Source organism: Schistocerca nitens, chromosome 3 (assembly GCF_023898315.1).
Source record: "Schistocerca nitens isolate TAMUIC-IGC-003100 chromosome 3, iqSchNite1.1, whole genome shotgun sequence".
Lineage (NCBI taxonomy): Eukaryota > Metazoa > Arthropoda > Insecta > Orthoptera > Acrididae > Schistocerca > Schistocerca nitens.
The window spans coordinates 486,982,824-487,000,782 of record NC_064616.1 but is presented as its reverse complement, the minus strand read 5'-3'; the positions used below and the strand labels follow the sequence as shown (position 1 = coordinate 487,000,782).

The 17,959-nt window shown below is 39.7% G+C and overlaps 1 protein-coding gene across 1 annotated transcript in view; it reads right to left on the bottom strand.

Moving 5' to 3' along the window:
- The window catches only part of LOC126249633 (polyamine-transporting ATPase 13A3-like), a 264,428-nt gene that overhangs the window by 90,609 nt on the left and 155,860 nt on the right, over positions 1 to 17,959 (bottom strand). Inside the window, exons 10-11 of the mRNA XM_049951311.1 lie at positions 3,747 to 3,959; positions 3,098 to 3,166 (exon numbers count right to left, since the gene is read on the bottom strand). Coding sequence (XP_049807268.1) covers positions 3,098 to 3,166; positions 3,747 to 3,959 — 282 coding nt within the window. The remainder of the gene's footprint in view (positions 1 to 3,097; positions 3,167 to 3,746; positions 3,960 to 17,959) is intronic.

Genomic DNA, 17,959 nt, shown 5'->3' with positions numbered 1-17,959 from the left:
CTTTCTCCTCTTTCATTCCTTGTCCCAAGCCCATATTCTCCTGTAACCTTTTCTTCTACTCCTTCCCCTACAACTGCATTCCAGTCGCCCATGACTATTAGATTTATTTTCGTGCCCCTTTACATACTGCATTACCCTTTCAATATCCTCATACACTTTCTCTATCTGTTCATCTTCAGCTTGCGACGTCGGCATGTTTACCTGAATTATCGTTGTCGGTGTTGGTCTGCTGTCGATTCTGATTAGAACAACCCAGTCACTGAACTGTTCCCGCAAGATCGCTACGGTCGCAGGTTCGAATCCTGCCTCGGGCATGGATGTTTGTGATGTCCTTAGGTTAGTTAGGTTTAACTAGTTCTAAGTTCTAGGGGACTAATGACCTCAGCAGTTGAGTCCCATAGTGCTCAGAGCCATTTTCACTGAACTGTTCACAGTAACACACCCTCTGCCCTACCTTCCTATTCATAACGAATCCTACACCTGTTATACCATTTTCTGCTGCTGTTGATATTACCCGATACTCATCTGACCAGAAATCCTTGTCTTCCTTCCACTTCACTTCACTGACCCCTACTATATCTAGATTGAGCCTTTGCATTTCCCTTTTCAGATTTTCTAGTTTCCCTACCACGTTCAAGCTTCTGACATTCCACACCCCGACTCTTAGAACGTTATCCTTTCGTTGATTATTCAATCTTTTTCTCATGGTTACCTCCCCCTTGGCAGTCCCCTCTCGGAGATCCGAATGGGGGACTATTCCGGAATCTTTTGCCAATGGAGAGATCATCATGACACTTCTTCAATTACAGGCCACATGTCATGTGGATACACGTTATGTGTCTTTAATGTAGTGGTTTCCATTGCCTTCTGCATCCTCATGTCGTTGATCATTGCTGATTCTTCTGCCTTTAGGGGCAATTTCCCACCCCTAGGACAAGAGAGTGCCCTGAACCTCTATCCGATCCTCTGCCTTCTTTGACAAGGCCGTTGGCAGAATGAGGCTGACTTCTTATGCCGGAAGTCTTCGGCTGCCAATGCTGATTATTTATCAAAATTTAGGCAGTGGCGGGGATCAAACCTGGGACCAAAGACGTTTTGATTATGAATCAAAGACGCTACCCCTAGAAATTTACTAATTTGCCACTGTAAAATGAGTGACTACTATTCTGTTGCTTCCATTCTTACATATGCATCTATTGCTGTCTGTGAGACTAGCAACTTACCACTGTATCTAATATTCTTCCTTTGACAACTGCTATAACACTGCAAGATTAATCATAACAACTTCTTTGAAGGTGTTATTCCAGAGATTTCCTTTGATTGTAGATTATCACAGAAAATTTTGCGGACAGTTTTAAAGTAAATTCCATCACAAATGGCACCTCTGGACATCAATGGCGAAAGTGTTTCTTATATTTATGGCATTATAGTTCAGAATAAGTGTGGATTGGAGGTTAAGTGGATAAGCGCCAGTCTTAAAGCACAAATGTCCAGGTTCGCCTGTCCTAGGATATTTTTTGACATTTGTTACCTCTGGCAACGATTGTTAATAGGGAAAAATGACACAGTAAACATTAAATTGTAGGTCCTCCTACAACTGCCTAGGTAGGTTAGTTGCCAGGTTGGAGGAAGACAAGGGTGATACCAGTTGAAATAGGACCATGCCTAATAAAGCACTGCAGTGTACAAACCAACCTTTGAGTTGAGGACAACTTTGGCTTAATTTTAAAGAATGTAGTGACTGCAGTGTACAATGAAAATACTCAAAATTTATTTGACGTATGCCACTAGTTTTGTGCACCAATTTCATCTTTCACTAACTACATAAGTGATCAACGCTTTGTCTGTAATAAAAAGATAGCCTCAATTTTCTCTTCTTATAGAGGCCTTGAGGCAGTTCTCACAAACGACACTGATGTAACTTGCAGTTGTTTGAGAGTGAATTCTTACAGGGCTCTAAAAGTGCAGTTCAGAAGGATATATCAGCATTTGTTCTTTTCTGTGGCTTAGTTCCATAAATATCAGTTTTATCACAAGAAACAAGAGAAGATGAGTGCCTTTCAGCTGCAGCAGCTACTGGACAATTCACAGAAAAAAACAAAAAGATACTATGAATCTGCAAACCGTTTGAGTATAAAAAATGTTATACGAAGATAGTGTAAGATAGCAATGCAGTGACCATGAGAGGTGCCTTCTGAACCAGCAGCCAATACAGTGAATTATAGTAAGTAAATAAAAATATCTCTGATGGGCTTTCTATAGCTGACTTTGTTATAAAAGAGTCCATGCAGTAAAAACTACCTATAACACACTTGACAAGTACACTGCCATGAAGAAGAGCAGGACAAGAACACAGCTATATGAATTTTAGGCACTGTATGAGAAAATGATAAAGGTGTGATAGTGGATGGATGTAAAAGTCCTACAGTTAGTTGGAACTGTATCACTAACCTCTGAGAGTAACACAGAGGAGGAACCAATGGGATTCACACTTGATACAAATGGCACTGCCCACCATCAATGTGGGGCTCACTGAGTGAATTCATGTGGGCCATGACCCTTGCGAGTTACTGTCTGCAAAGGAAGGGGCCCATTCTCATTGATACATCTGATGCAGTCCGTTACAATCCATTGGCCAGGAATAATTATGAGTGCTCACCAGTCAATGGACTTGATTTTCCACCTACAGACTCAATTTCGATTGTTGTTCACAGTCGCAGATGACCCGCTTAACAACCTCAGACCTCTACTTGGTACCACTGACCTCCACAACCATGCCACCATGTCATTACAATAATGCATGAACTGAAATGCCCTATTCATGCATGTAAATTTGTAAGCACACAGAATATTGAAGTTTTCTTAATACATTTGCAACAATTTTGCATAACATTAACAGTACTTTCATCTTATGACCATTAAAATTATGATTTACAAATAACAGACAATAATCCCACAATATAAATGCTACTTTATCTTTTATACACCGAACTTTTCACTGTAAGTCAGTACCTGGGCCTTCAGCCCACTAAACAGAAAAACTATGTACATATCTACCAACCCGGACTAATTAAATACCTTGGGTCCGATTACATACCCTGGGTTTGACTACAGCGGGAGCAAGATTATCAAATCGTGCAGTATCAGAAGCTGGTTCCTCTAGTTCCTAAAACAAAGATTTTGTATCAGTGTATCATCCTGCACACATTAAGGAGGGTAATTTATTGCTTCTATGTATTACATTTTAACTTGGATTTTTGTTAGTAACTTTTCTTCAGTAATCCACATATTAATTTTTAAATTGTTTGAAAGAAGTCACTGTCTGCTTCTGCAGTCAAGTCTTTTTTGCAGTGTGCTATTGACCAACTTGTACTAACATGTCACTTTCCAGCAGATTGCTCTAATACAAATTATAATAAATATTTGACAACTAGAAGTGTACAATGACTTCTTTCACGTAATTTATTACATATGTGGAAACATATGTCATGAAAATAATTTTTATATGACACCTGCACTGAAATGCTGAAGAGTGTGTGTGTGTGTGTGTGTGTGTGTGTGTGTGTGTGTGTGTGTGTGTTTTGGGAAACCAAGTATTAGTTACTTTTAGTTAAGAAAAGTTCAGATCTACATGAAACAATGACTTTTAAAAAGAGAGTGGCGTTTTTAATAATCAAGAAATGTGAAATAATTGTTTTGTTAAATTATATCACAATTATTTTATGTTATGGTAACTTCATATTTACCCAATTTATTGCTTCAAACATGCTGACATCAAGTGGATCTCCAACAAGATTGCCTTCTAAATGGGTGAGTGAGTGGCATGTAGCCATTGCTGTTACCAAGTGGCATTTGTAAGGAAGCTTTTTAATATCAAGAACTGGTTCCACTTCAAATTTTGCATCATTCGAAGGTAAAACACCCCACATATCCAAACCATCTTCTGTCAGGGTTCCTGTCTGAAAATACAAGTTATATTATCAAATTTCAACATCACACACATTACAAACATGCTGAGAAATCTTGACAAATTATGAAGTACAGGGACTTCACCACATAATCAAAGCAATTTTCTCTAACCAACAGGAAATAGAAACACACAACTACAGACAAAGAAGATCGATAAAGATAATAAACAAATATTCAGAACAATTTTCACAACAAGAACTGTGCAAACACAGTCCACTTCCTGGTAAAGACCACCATCTTAAAGTCAAATTTTCACTTCTGTACTAACCAACACGTTTTCAGATCTGTATTTAGGCTGTTGCCTCCTTTTCATGTCACATTTTTCCTCCACTGCATGTGATGCTATTTCTAAATACGGTACATTCTCAACCTGTCCACATATGTTTTCACTATGAAAATTACTATGCCAACTCAACTCAGTAAATTCCTCATCCGAAACAAGCTGTATCAAAAGTTACCAACCAAACACTAAGGAAGTTTGAGGATAAGTTGTGTAGTTATCAACCTGACACAGAGATGAAATTTTGTTTGGTAAACTGCAGTAACATTAATTAAATGTCGGATTGATTTGCATGGTTTGAATTGCATTGCTTTTCAAAGTAGTGATGTATCTGTTTTGTTCAAACTGTTAAACTGGGATATTGTGATATCATAAAAAATTTTGTTTTTTACTGTGTAGTACCAACAGAAATTCATCTAAACCAGTTATCCTTTTCATAATATTGTTACATTACATGCTGGATTTTCCATGACTATAATTTCACAGCAAAGATAGGACTTTCTGAAAAGATTCTAGCTTACCCTGTACATCATTTTACTGTTAAGGGTGAAACATGAGCCCACCATTTCATACTAGCAAGACACAGCAAAGCACTGGGTGAAAGAAGGTGGCTTTGCACTGAAATAGGCAAAATAGATTTTGATAAAATGAGTATTATCATGAGACAGGTCACAACTATATATTTAAAAAGATTGTCAAAAATTATTACTAATTTCCATCATTTAAGGCCATTTTCAGGTTTATTAAATCACAGGTTCAGAAAAGTATTTCTTAAAATATTAGTTTATTGGGTGCCTAAAAAAATTATAAGTTTTCACAACCTGTGATTAATCAGATTTGAATATGATCATTAAGTGACTGAAACAAGTAGTTATTTGTGATGATCTGCAACTGAGAATTTTAAAATAAATATAAAAACATAGATTTCATTTGCTAAAAAGGTTAGAGCCAATCTTCTTCTTCCTCTTCTTCTTCTTCTTCTTTTTCTTCTTCTTCTTCAGAATGCTAAATACATTCATGTTAACGAATACTTTGAAAAGGGTGAACTAATGTTATAGTCATCATCTTTTTGTCTGAGGGTCTGTCTCAGTGAATAAATAAAATTAGTGGGGGAGGAAATTATATATGTCATGATGATCTTGGATGTTGTCTAATCTTTGTAGCCTAAGTCCGAAGTATCCCACTCAATTCCTCAATGTTTATCCGCCTCGTAGAGACTGCTGCCAGTTACCAACTCCCGGCTGATTTGACATTCAACTATTCCCAGCCATGTCATAAATCCTCCTATCTCTTCTCTTACTATTTGCCATATTAGCAGCATGAGATCCCGATGGCCTTTCAAGAATGCCATTAGTACGACATCTGGCAGTCCGTTGAAAGTCTTCTACATAGTCTTCTAGGGCACTGCCTCCATATATTGGCACCACTTTTCCTCCACTGCCATGATGACATCCTTCAAAAGATGTGTTTTATAGACTTCCTCTGCCATGACCTTCATTAGGTATGAAACTCTGATGGGTTTCCTCATATTTGGGTTCACTGTATGACAACAATAAAAAGAAAAAATTCAAACCACAATATATGATTGTGTTGTTTCCTGCTTATGTTGGGCTCATTTTCCAGTTCATTCCATTATGCTGACTTCTGCTGGTTGTCACAAATGTTTTCTTAATTTCAACCCAAAAGTTTTTTCTCTCACTGGGTTCTAACCATTGCTGGAACATGCCATCCATGTAAAGCAGACACTATAAAGCTGCTGTATTAGTGACACAGTCAAATCCCTTTAGTCATTTTGTTGGATCTTGGTCAGCATCTCCCACAAACACTACTGGATGGTGCATTTGAGTCACTGATGCTTTTATATTCACGGATACCTTGACAATGCCAACGGAAGGAGGAATTTACTATTTATACGCAGGTTCCTGTCAATGAAGGCAATGGCTTTTGTGTTTCCTTATTGGGGCCACACTGATGATGACATGCCAGATACCTGGAATCTACACCAAACTAAGTGACATAGAATCTGAAACCAAGTATCAGTTATGACAGTAGGGTCATAAAAAGAACTAACTCTTCACACAGAAAGCATGTTTCTTGAGTACGTATGAAAATACACACGAAACAGAATCGCCTACTTCATCGAAAAGTGCTCCTGTTTACACACACGCATGTGAACATGAACACACAAAATGTTCATATAAGGCTGTGGCTGGATCAATTCCTTAAACACTATGCTATTGATGCACGTTTAAAATCATGAGCAGCTGACTTAGAGGCATTATCTAGAAGCTTATAGTACCCAATTTTGCCCTGAAGATGCTGGTGATGTACTGCTGTATCTGCTGCGCAAAACAATTATTTACTGCCACTCATCCGCTGTCCATGACTCACAGAGATTGGCTAGAAGTGGGACAAGGCATGCACATCTTACCTGAAAGTATCCCTTAAGTGCGCAATAGAACTGTAAATAGGTGGCCTGGGTGTCATTTTGTTGGATCTTGGTCAGCATCTCCCACAAACACTACTGGATGGTGCATTTGAGTCACTGATGCTTTTATATTCACGGATACCTTGACAATGCCAACGGAAGGAGGAATTTACTATTTATACGCAGGTTCCTGTCAATGAAGGCAATGGCTTGTGTGTTTCCTTATTGGGGCCACACTGATGATGACATGCCAGATACCTGGAATCTACACCAAACTAAGTGACATAGAATCTGAAACCAAGTATCAGTTATGACAGTAGGGTCATAAAAAGAACTAACTCTTCACACAGAAAGCATGTTTCTTGAGTACGTATGAAAATACACACGAAACAGAATCGCCTACTTCATCGAAAAGTGCTCCTGTTTACACACACGCATGTGAACATGAACACACAAAATGTTCATATAAGGCTGTGGCTGGATCAATTCCTTAAACACTATGCTATTGATGCACGTTTAAAATCATGAGCAGCTGACTTAGAGGCATTATCTAGAAGCTTATAGTACCCAATTTTGCCCTGAAGATGCTGGTGATGTACTGCTGTATCTGCTGCGCAAAACAATTATTTACTGCCACTCATCCGCTGTCCATGACTCACAGAGATTGGCTAGAAGTGGGACAAGGCATGCACATCTTACCTGAAAGTATCCCTTAAGTGCGCAATAGAACTGTAAATAGGTGGCCTGGGTGTCCACAAACACACCCTTTTGTATGTGGAGTATTCCTCAAACTATTTTGACAAAACTCAGAACAATGAGATGGAACATTGACTTACAGAAGGTCAGATCACATGTGGCATGCTATATACAAACAAAATTTACTAGACAGTACGTTCCTGTATTATTTGTTAGTCATGAGACTACAGCAGAGATACAAGGGACTCCATCTCAGCAAATATAATCATCCCCCACACAAAGCCTCCTCTACCTACAATGTGAACACTGCCCCTTTTCCTAGCAGAATGCATTGCCTTTTGTGGGTTTCAACATACTTGTACTCTGAAATTGCTGTGTACCAATATACTGGGTGATCAAAAAGTCAGTATAAATTTGAAAACTGAATAAATCACGGAATTATGTAGATAGAGAGGTACAAATTGACACACATGTTTGGAATGACATGGGTTTTTATTAGAACCAAAAAATACAAAAGTTCAAAATATGTCTGACAGATGGCGTTTCATCTGATCAGAATAGCAATAATTAGCATAACAAAGTAAGACAAAGCAAAGATGATGTTCTTTACAGGAAATGCTCAATATGTCCACCATAATTCCTCAACAATAGCTGTAGTTGAGGAATAATGTTGTGAACAGCACTGTAAAGCATGTCCGGAGTTATGGTGAGGCATAGGCATCGGATGTTGTCTTTCATCATCCCTAGAGATGTTGGTCGAACACGATACACTTGCGACTTCAGGTAACCCCAAAGCCAATAATCACACGGACTGAAATCTGGGGACCTGGGAAGCCAAGCATGACGAAAGTGGTGGCTGAGCACACGATCATCACCAAACGATGCGCACAAGAGATCTTTCACGCGTCTAGCAATATGGGGTGGAGCGCCATCCTGCATAAACATCGTACGTTCCAGCAGGTGTTTATTAGCCAGGCTGGGGATGATGCGATTCTGTAACATATCGGCGTACCTCTCACCCATCACGATAGCAGTTACAAAACCAAAATCACGCATTTCCTCTAAGAAAAAAGGCCCGATAACGGTAGTTGTGGTAAATCCAACACATACCGTGACTTTCTCATCGTGCAATGGAGTTTCCACGACAGTTCCAGGATTTTCGGTAGGCCAAATTCTGCATTTGTGGGTGTTGACAGACCCTCGGAGCATGAAAATGAGCTTCGTCGGTCCACAACACGTTACTCAACCAATCGTCATCTTCCGCCATCTTTTGAAATGCCCACACCGCAAATGCCCTCCGCTTTACTAAATCGCCAGGTAACAGTTCATGATGCCGATGGATTTTGTACGGATAGCATCAGAGGGTACGCCTAAGTGCCAACCAAACAGTAGTGTATGGAATGCCGGTGCTACATGCGACTTCCCCATGCATAGACGAACCCGCTGCAGTCTCCATTTATTCCTGAACTGTCTCAGCAGCATTACGGCTTGTGCTAGGTCGGCCACTACGGGGTCTATCGTCTAAACAACCCGTGGCTTCGAACTTCGAAATCATTCTCACCACAGCTGCACTTGTCAACGGACCTTTACCTATTTGAATCCTCTTCCTATGGCGATACGATCATAATGCTGAACTACCACACTCCCCATTCTGATAACACAGCTTCACTAAAAGCGCCTTTTCAGGTAACGTCAACATGCTGCGACTGCTGGCGCATCTGATTCTCTCTCTCTCTCATTACAGCTTGTATACATGATTGTCATGCGCAGTCACTGATGTTTTGCTGTCCAGCACCATCTGTCGGACATTTTGTGAACTTTGTTTGTTTTGTTCTAATAAAACCCCATGTCATTCCAAGCATGTGTGTCAATTTTTACCTCTCTATCTACATTATTCGGTGGTTTATTAAGTTTTCAAATTTATACTGACTTTTTGATCACCCCGTATACTGTAAATCATCAGCATGAGCAACCTTTTTCCATACGTCAAGCACACAATGACAGTGTTCTTGTTTCCATGCTAAACCTTGTGCTTTGTGACATCCAGTAAGTTGAGATACATGTGGGGAGCTGTGGTTTAGTAAGTAAGTTGCTCACAGTAGTAAATTCTGCTGGTAGAGGTGGTGTTCCAGCAATCAATATACTCTTTTCACAGTCCTAAGATGGTGACGTGCGAAAAACGACATGCCTGCCTGAATTTGCAGATACAGTGTCCCATGCATCAGGCACCCACAATCATCATGAGATCAAATGTGCTGCTATCATGTGTTTTCCACCTACTGCTTGGCTGTCAAACCTACTGCCAGTTCCAGACTAACCAGTTCCAGCTATTTTTCATTCCACTGCTAATGAGTGTAAAGTCAAGTATAAATACTGTCAGTGAAGTCTTAATTAGACAAATATCCTCAAGTCTGTTGACATGATGGACATTTAGCAATAGTCTATCACCTATGGTGGAAACCCAGTTCTAAGCAAAGAAGGGAAAGCAGAAAGGTGGAAGGAGTATATAGAGGGGTCTGTACAAGAGCGATGTACTTGAAGACAATATTATGGAAATGGAAGAGGATGTAGATGAAGATGAAATGGGAGATATGATACTGTGTGAAGAGTTTGACAGAGCACTGAAAGATCTGAGTCGAAACAAGGCCCCCAGAGTAGATAACATTCCATTAGAACTACTGACAGCCTTGGGAGAGCCAGTCCTGACAAACCTCTACCATCTGGTGAGCAAGATGTATGAGGCAGGCGAAATACCCTCAGACTTCAAGAAAAATGTAATAATTCCAATCCCAAAGAAAGCAGGTGTTGACAGATGTGAAAATCACAGAACTTTCAGTTTAATAAGCCACAGCTGCAAAATACTAACGCAAATTCTTTACAGACGAATGGAAAAACTGATAAAAACTGACCTCGGGGAAGATCAGTTTGGATTCCATAGAAATGTTGGAACACGTGAGGCAATACTGACCTTATGATTTATCTTAGAAGAAAGATTAAGGAAAGGCAATCTTACATTTCTAGCATTTGTAGACTTAGAGAAAGCTTTTGACAATATTGATTGGAGTATTCTCTTTCAAATTCTGAAGGTGGCAGGGGTAAAATACAGGGAGCGAAAGGCTATTTACAATTTGTACAGAAACCAGATGGCAGTTATAAGCGTTGAGGGGCATGAAAGGGAAGCAGTGGTTGGGAAGGGAGTGAGACAGGGTTGTAGCCGATCCCCGATTTCATTCAATCTGTATCTTGAGCAAGCAGTAAAGGAAACAAAAGAAAAGTTCGGAGTAGGTATTAAAATCCATTGAGAAGAAATAAAAACTGTGAGGTTCGCCGATGACATTGTAATTCTGTCAGAGACAGCAAAGGACTTGGAAGAGCAGCTGAAAGGAATGGACAGTGCCTTGAAAGGAGGGTATAAGATGAACATCAACAAAAGCAAAACGAGGATAATGGAATGTAGTCGAATTAAGTTGGGTGATGCTGAGGGAATTAGATTAGGAAATGAGACACTTAAAGTAGTAAAGGAGTTTTGCTATTTGGGGAGCAAAATAACTGATGATGGTCAAAGTAGAGAGGATATAAAATGTAGACTGGCAATGGCAAGGAAAGCGTTTCTGAAGAAAAATTTGTTGACATCGAGTATAGACTTAAATGTCAGGAAGTCGTTTCTTAAAGTATTTGTATTGAGTGCAGCCATGTATGGAAGTGAAACGTGGATGATAAATAGTTTAAACAAGAAGAGAATAGAAGCTTTCGAAATGTGGTGCTACAGAAGAATGCTGAAGATTAGATGGGTAGATCACGTAACTAATGAGGAGGTATTGAATAGAATTGGGGAGAAGAGGAGCTTGTGGCACAACTTGACTAGAAGAAGGGATCGGTTGGTAGGACACGTTCTGAGACATTGAGGGATCACCAGTTTAGTATTGGAGGGCAGCATGGAGGGTAAAAATCGAAGTGGGAGACCAAGAGATGAATACACTAAGCAGATTCAGAAGGATGTAGGCTGCAGTAGGTACTGGGAGATGATGAAGCTTGCACAGGATAGAGTAGCATGGAGAGCTGCATCATCAAACCAGTCTCAGGACTGAAGACAACAACAACTATTACCTATAAAAATACTTACTGCTTGAGAGGCAATTATGCTGTAACTAACAGCATGTAAAAAATAGATATCATCCTGTGTACTACAATCTGTGGCCCACTTATCAAATGTTAATCTTTGATTTTTTATTATTTTGAGCTTTTCCTCATTACAGAGGCTTATCTCCAACATAATAATTTACCTGGAAATTACAATACAAACAATAAATGTTCTTAAACTATATTCTCAAAATATTTCTCCAGGTGTTTCGATCTTGTGTGTCTTCTTCCTCTGCGCCCATTCTCCTCATTGTGTGCTGTACATTTTGGAGCCAGGTGGTCATAGGTCGTCGTCTTCTTCTTCTCCTCTCCGGTTCCCACTCCAGTATCAATTTTGGTATTCTGGTTTTCTCCATTCGTCGTACATGCCCGTACCACTGTAATTTATTCCTATCCATTACGTCATATATTCTTTCTTTTATTTCCATTCTCCTTATTACTTCGGTGTTCCTTATCTTTTCTTTCCTGGAGATTCTTGCCGATCTTCTCCAAAATTCCATCTCTAGAGCTTGTAATTTTTTAATGTTCTTCATGTTAATTGTCCAGGTCTCCGTTCAATACAGAACCACACTCTCTAATATGGATTTGTATATTAATTTTTTAGTTCTGCTCATTACATTCCTGCTCCATAAGACTGAGTTAAGCATACCAATGACCCTCCGTCCGCTACTAATTCTTTTATTGATTTCTGACTCTGATTTTCCCTAGATTTCTAAAATGGATCCCAAATAACAGAAAGTGTTTATCTTTTTGATTTTCTTTCCTTCAATGTATAGCTCATCTGAATCATTAGTCAAGTAGTCTGTTTTTTGGTAATTAATCTTCAAACCCCAAGTTTTGTATGCTACTGCTAGTTGATTGCACATATCATTAGCATCCTCCTCATCTTGAGCTATGACTACTTGATCATCAGCAAATAATAAATGATGTAGGTAAACTCCATCTCTTGTTTCTAATCCCATACTATTACATTTACGAGACCATGTTCTAAGGCTAATATCTATATAGATTTTAAATAATGATGGTGACATGGGACAGCCCTGTAAAAGGCCTTTGCTTGTTCTAAATTTCTGTGAAAGTTTATTACCAACTTTCACTTGGCAAATGTTATCTTTATACATCTGTTGTATTATTTTGATCAAGGAAGGGTTTATGTTTGCCATATGTAGTGCTCTCCAAAGTAATTTTCTTGGAACAGTATCATACGCTTTTTCTAGATCTATGAAAATTAATCCTATATTTTTTGATTTTTCCCTATGTTTCTCCAAAATCTGTCATAATGTGAAAATATGATCTACACATGATCTCCCAGCCATGAATCCACAATGTTCTTCTTGGGTTCTAAAATTTTTTTCCAGTTTGTTTTTAATTACTGTCGCAAAAATTCTCATTAATGTGTTTGTAACACAAATTCCTCGATAGTTTGAACAAATTTTGCGATCCCCTTTCTTAAATATTGTATTAATGTAACCTAGCTTCATCTTGTTGGGAATTGAATCTCCATGTATCATTTTGTTGAAGAGCTGTGTTATCAGTTTCACAATTTTGTCACCACCATATTTCAGACACTCCAGATTGACATTGCCTGGTCCCGGTGATTTACCATTCTTTCCTGTTTTCAATGCCTGAAGTACTTCACTTTCTAAAATCTGGATCTCATCATCTTCATGTCCTTTATCTTCCCCTGTTCCTTCTTCTAGATATTCTTCTCTGTCCTCATTTAATAATTTTTGGAAATACTCTTCCCATTCCTTGTGTGTTATCAGTTGGAGATTAGTTTTGCTTTTTGTAATTTTTGATAGGTTGTCAAATTACAATAGGTCATCTATCATAATGAATTCCTTTAGCAATGAATAAATAAACAGTATAGAAAACTGGAAAGTATAAGATCTAATAACAACAACATGAAAAGGATAGATTGCTATATTGCTATTCACCACATAGAGGATGTGTTGAGCTGATACAGTTAAAAGACTGCTAAACATTTAAGCTTTCGGACAAAAAATCCTCCTTCCGAAACAGAAAAAAACATCAACACAACATAAAACACACACACACACACACACACACACACACACACACACACACACACACACACGGCCGGAGACAGAAGAGTGAGTGTGTGTGTGTGTGTGTGTGTGTGTGTGTGTGTGTGTGTGTGTGGGTGGCGGCGGGGGGGGGGGGGGGGGGAGCAGTTGTGCTTGTGTGGATGTATGTGTGTGTTCTATTTCAGAAGAAGGACTTTACTGTGCGAAAGTTTATATGTTTAGCAGTCTTCTAATTGTGCCTGGTTGCAATTCAGTGAACCCTCTAAGTAGTGAGTGGCAATTAGCCTTTTCATACCATTACAGTTTAGAAAAGACACACTTACTAAATTATGATAGCTGTTTTTATTGATGGTGATAACACCTATTGCAAGATGAATGGAAGCTTAGGTTTAATGTCCTGTTGAAGGTGGAAATTTGCCTTGTCATTTTGCAAATGAGCTATCACAGCATTTAACTCACACAATTTGGGGAAACCATGGATAAAACATATCTGGATGATTGGACAGGTATCTGAGCCCTGTCATCCCCATTGTGTGTACATTGCCCTATGCAATACACCACCTTGCTCTCTACTTTCTTTAAACTGTCAAAGTTATACTGCTAATGAGAATCAAATAGTTTCATCACATTCATGCAACCAATAGTCACTGTTCACAATTTTTACATTCAACTGTGATCTGTGCCAATTTTAACCTCAGTTTTTCTGGAAATAATGGTTATCTGGGGATTTTTGCAATTAGTTTTATAGCAATGTAAAATTCAAAAACAAACTGAAAAAGTTTCTACTTGATAACTCCTTCTATCCCATAGAAGAATTTGTATAACTGCAATGTGTAACAAGTGGTGAGTAGGAATTACTGACTTCTGTATGTTAAAAAAATTCTTATAAATGTTCAACATGTACCCATACTTATAAATTAATTTGTGATGTTAATGTAAAATAACTTGTTCCACATTATTATGATTTATCATGCAAAATGATCCACAGGACATGAAACTAACTGATAAAGATTTTTTTCAGTAAGTGGTGCTCCATAGCTTGTAAGAGTTCACTGAAATTCGTACTGAACCACCAACAGCTGCTACAATAAATAACTTTATTTGTGCAATGAGTTTCAACTGTGACACGTCACCAAATTCTGTATGAACTTAGTATTTATGTATGGTTGCAGCCATGATGTCTAAAAATTTACAACCTGATGCAACACACATGAAAAATTTAACCTTGACTGGCAATTATAGAGCTGCTCTAGTGTGATGTACTGAGTCTTGACATAGAAGAAAAATTTCTGATGATTTACGTAGAATATTCTAAGAATAATGATGGTGATGTTATACATCTGTATCCAGTGCCAAGATTACAAAGGTATTTTTTGGATGTTAAGTTTCTAGCCGAACACAAATATCGAGAAGATAAACCTTTTTCGCATGTGAGAATGATCAGTTGCAGTTGACAGTGGTTGCAAAAATAAAGTGATTCATCATAGGAGCTGTTGTTGGTGTAACGAGTGTGATGAATAAATCAATAGAAGACTCATAAGCAAAAAACTAAAGGCAGCTGATTGTACATACTTTCAATGAAATAATTTCACAATGGAAGATTATGATATGGTAAATTAGAGCTCCAACTACATTACAGTGTTTTGCATTTATAAAAGTATATAAACTGAGGCCAAAAATAGTATTACATCATACAAAATAAATAAAATAAACATTTAATTTGTCTGAAGAATTCTTTCTTGATCTTTCGTATTTCGTTTCTCCACTTTTCTGGCACATTCTTTAATATCGCCGTCAAAATATTATCATCAATGAAACTGAACACACTTGAATATTCAAGATTCACAGACTACAGGAAGGAACAATACAGCCCCTAATATTATACAGTAAAACTACAACTCCAATGACAAAATTATTTAGGTTATTCCAGGATATTTTCTAAGTATTTTGGTGTAAGGGCCTTAGGCTGTCTGGTGGTCCATTACAGAGTAATATGTAACTATAATTTATTCAATTTTTTACCAGAATTATTTTTGTTTTTGCGAAAATATTTTCACACCACTGAAAAAGCAAATACCAACACAGATATACCTCTGCCACGCACTGTATGGTGGATTGTGGAGTATGTATGTAGATGTAGATAACAAAAAGATCTGGTTATTCATAAGCACCAATGTAACCACACAAATATGCTGTGTTGTTGTTGTCATAGGTGTGGGAACAGCTCAGTACTGCACGGTCATGCCACTTTTCCATTCCATTCAGTGAACCAATACACGACACACACATTGGCTGATTCTTCATCAGTAAACCTATCCATACTGCCATTTACCATTGTTGATGTACAACTAATGTTGTCAGGAAAATAAACATGAGACAGGACTGAGCAGTACTTTTTTTTTTTTTTTGGTTTTAGGGCGCAAAACTGCTATGGTCATTAGCGCCCAGCCCGTAACTTAGGAAACAGTAAAAAAAAACCGAAATTGAAAACAAGCAGCAATGGGAACAAAGTCATAAAATTGGAGAAACTAAAAGCAGAAGGAAGGCTTAAAAATCCACTACAGAAAGGGGTTTGTTATCCCCAAAAAAAGCTTCAAATAACTGACGTCATTTCACTGTCACTAATAAACTGGAGAACGCGGTCGGCTGAGCGCGTGTCATCGGCTAAAATCGACGATAGATCGGGCGATAGCTGTAGACGGGCGCGTAACGGATTAAAATAGGGGCATTCAATTAAAAGGTGTCATACCGTCCACAGCTGAGAGCAGTGGGGACAGATTGGGGGAGGATCGCCGCTTAAAAGATGTCGATGGCTAAAAAGACAGTGCCCTATCCGGAGTATAGTTAAAATTACCTCCTCCCGACGACGCGTTCGGGAGGAAGAGGTCCAAGCGCAAGGAAGGGCTTTCACTTCCCGCAATTTATTATGGGGAAGTGTTGACCAATGCGCATGCCATAAATGAGCAACTTTGCGACATAAACCGCTCCGTAGATCGGTGAAGGGAAGCGACTGAATAGCTGGCCGAGGAAGAGAGACTGCAGCCTTGGCCGCTATATCGGCCGCCTCATTCCCACAGATACCAGCGTGTCCCGGGAGCCAGAGGAACGCCACCGAGACGCCCCCCAGGTGGAGCAAGCGCAGACAGTCCTGAATCCGGTGGACCAGAGGGTGCACAGGGTAAAGAGCTTGGAGACTGAGGAGAGAGCTGAGAGAATCCGAGCAGATAACGTACTGTATCCGCCGATGGCGGCGGATGTAGTGGACAGCCTGGAGAACAGCGTAAAGCTACGCAGTATACACCGAACACTGGTCGGGAAGCCGAAATTCATTTGGGGTGTCGCCAACAATATAGGCACTCCCTACACCTAACGATGTTTTCGAGCCGTCGGTGTAAATAAATGTGGCGTCCGTCATTTGTGCACGTAGAGCAGCAAATGCCCGACGATAAGCAAGTGTAGGGGTACCATCCTTGGGAAATCGACAAAGGTCACGGAGCAGGCAGATCCGGGGACGGAGCCAAGGCGGTGCTGTACCCCAAGTTGTCAAGAGGGTTTTAGGAAAGCGGAAGGAAAGAGAATGGAGCAGTTGACGGAAGCTGACTCCCGGGGGTAGTAGGGAGGAGAAGCGGCCTGCATACCCTACATCAAATGAGGCGTCGAAAAAAAGGGCATGGGCTGGATTAGCAGGCATGGAAGACAGATGGCTAGCATAACGACTCAGAAGGACTGCTCGCCGATTGGACAACGGAGGTTCAGCAGTCTCAGCATAAAGGCTCTCCACAGGGCTAGTGTAAAAAGCTCCAGACACTAAACGTAATCCACGGTGGTGGATAGAGTCGAGACGCCGAAGAATAGACGGCCGAGCAGAGGAGTAGACTATGCTTCCATAATCCAATTTCGAGCGCACTAAGGCGCGATAGAGGCGGAGAAGGACCACTCGGTCCGCTCCCCAGGAGGTACCATTCAGGACACGGAGGGTGTTAAGCGATCGCAGACAGCGAGCCGAAAGATAGGAAACGTGGGAGGACCAGCACAGTTTTCTGTCAAACATAAGACCCAAGAATTTAGCGACGTCTGAAAACGGAAGGTTGACAGGTCCTAGATGTAAGGAGGGCGGAAGAAACTCCTTACGTCGCCAAAAATTAACACAAACGGTCTTACTGGGAGAGAAACGGAAGCCGGTTTCGATGCTCCAAGAGTGGAGGCGATCGAGACATCCTTGAAGACGTCGTTCAAGAAGGCTGGTCCGTTGAGAGCTGTAGTAGATCGCAAAATCATCCACAAAGAGGGAGCCCGAGACATCGGGAAGGAGACAATCCATAATTGGATTTATAGCGATGGCAAACAGTACAACACTCAGCACGGAGCCCTGGGGTACCCCGTTTTCTTGGGAGAAAG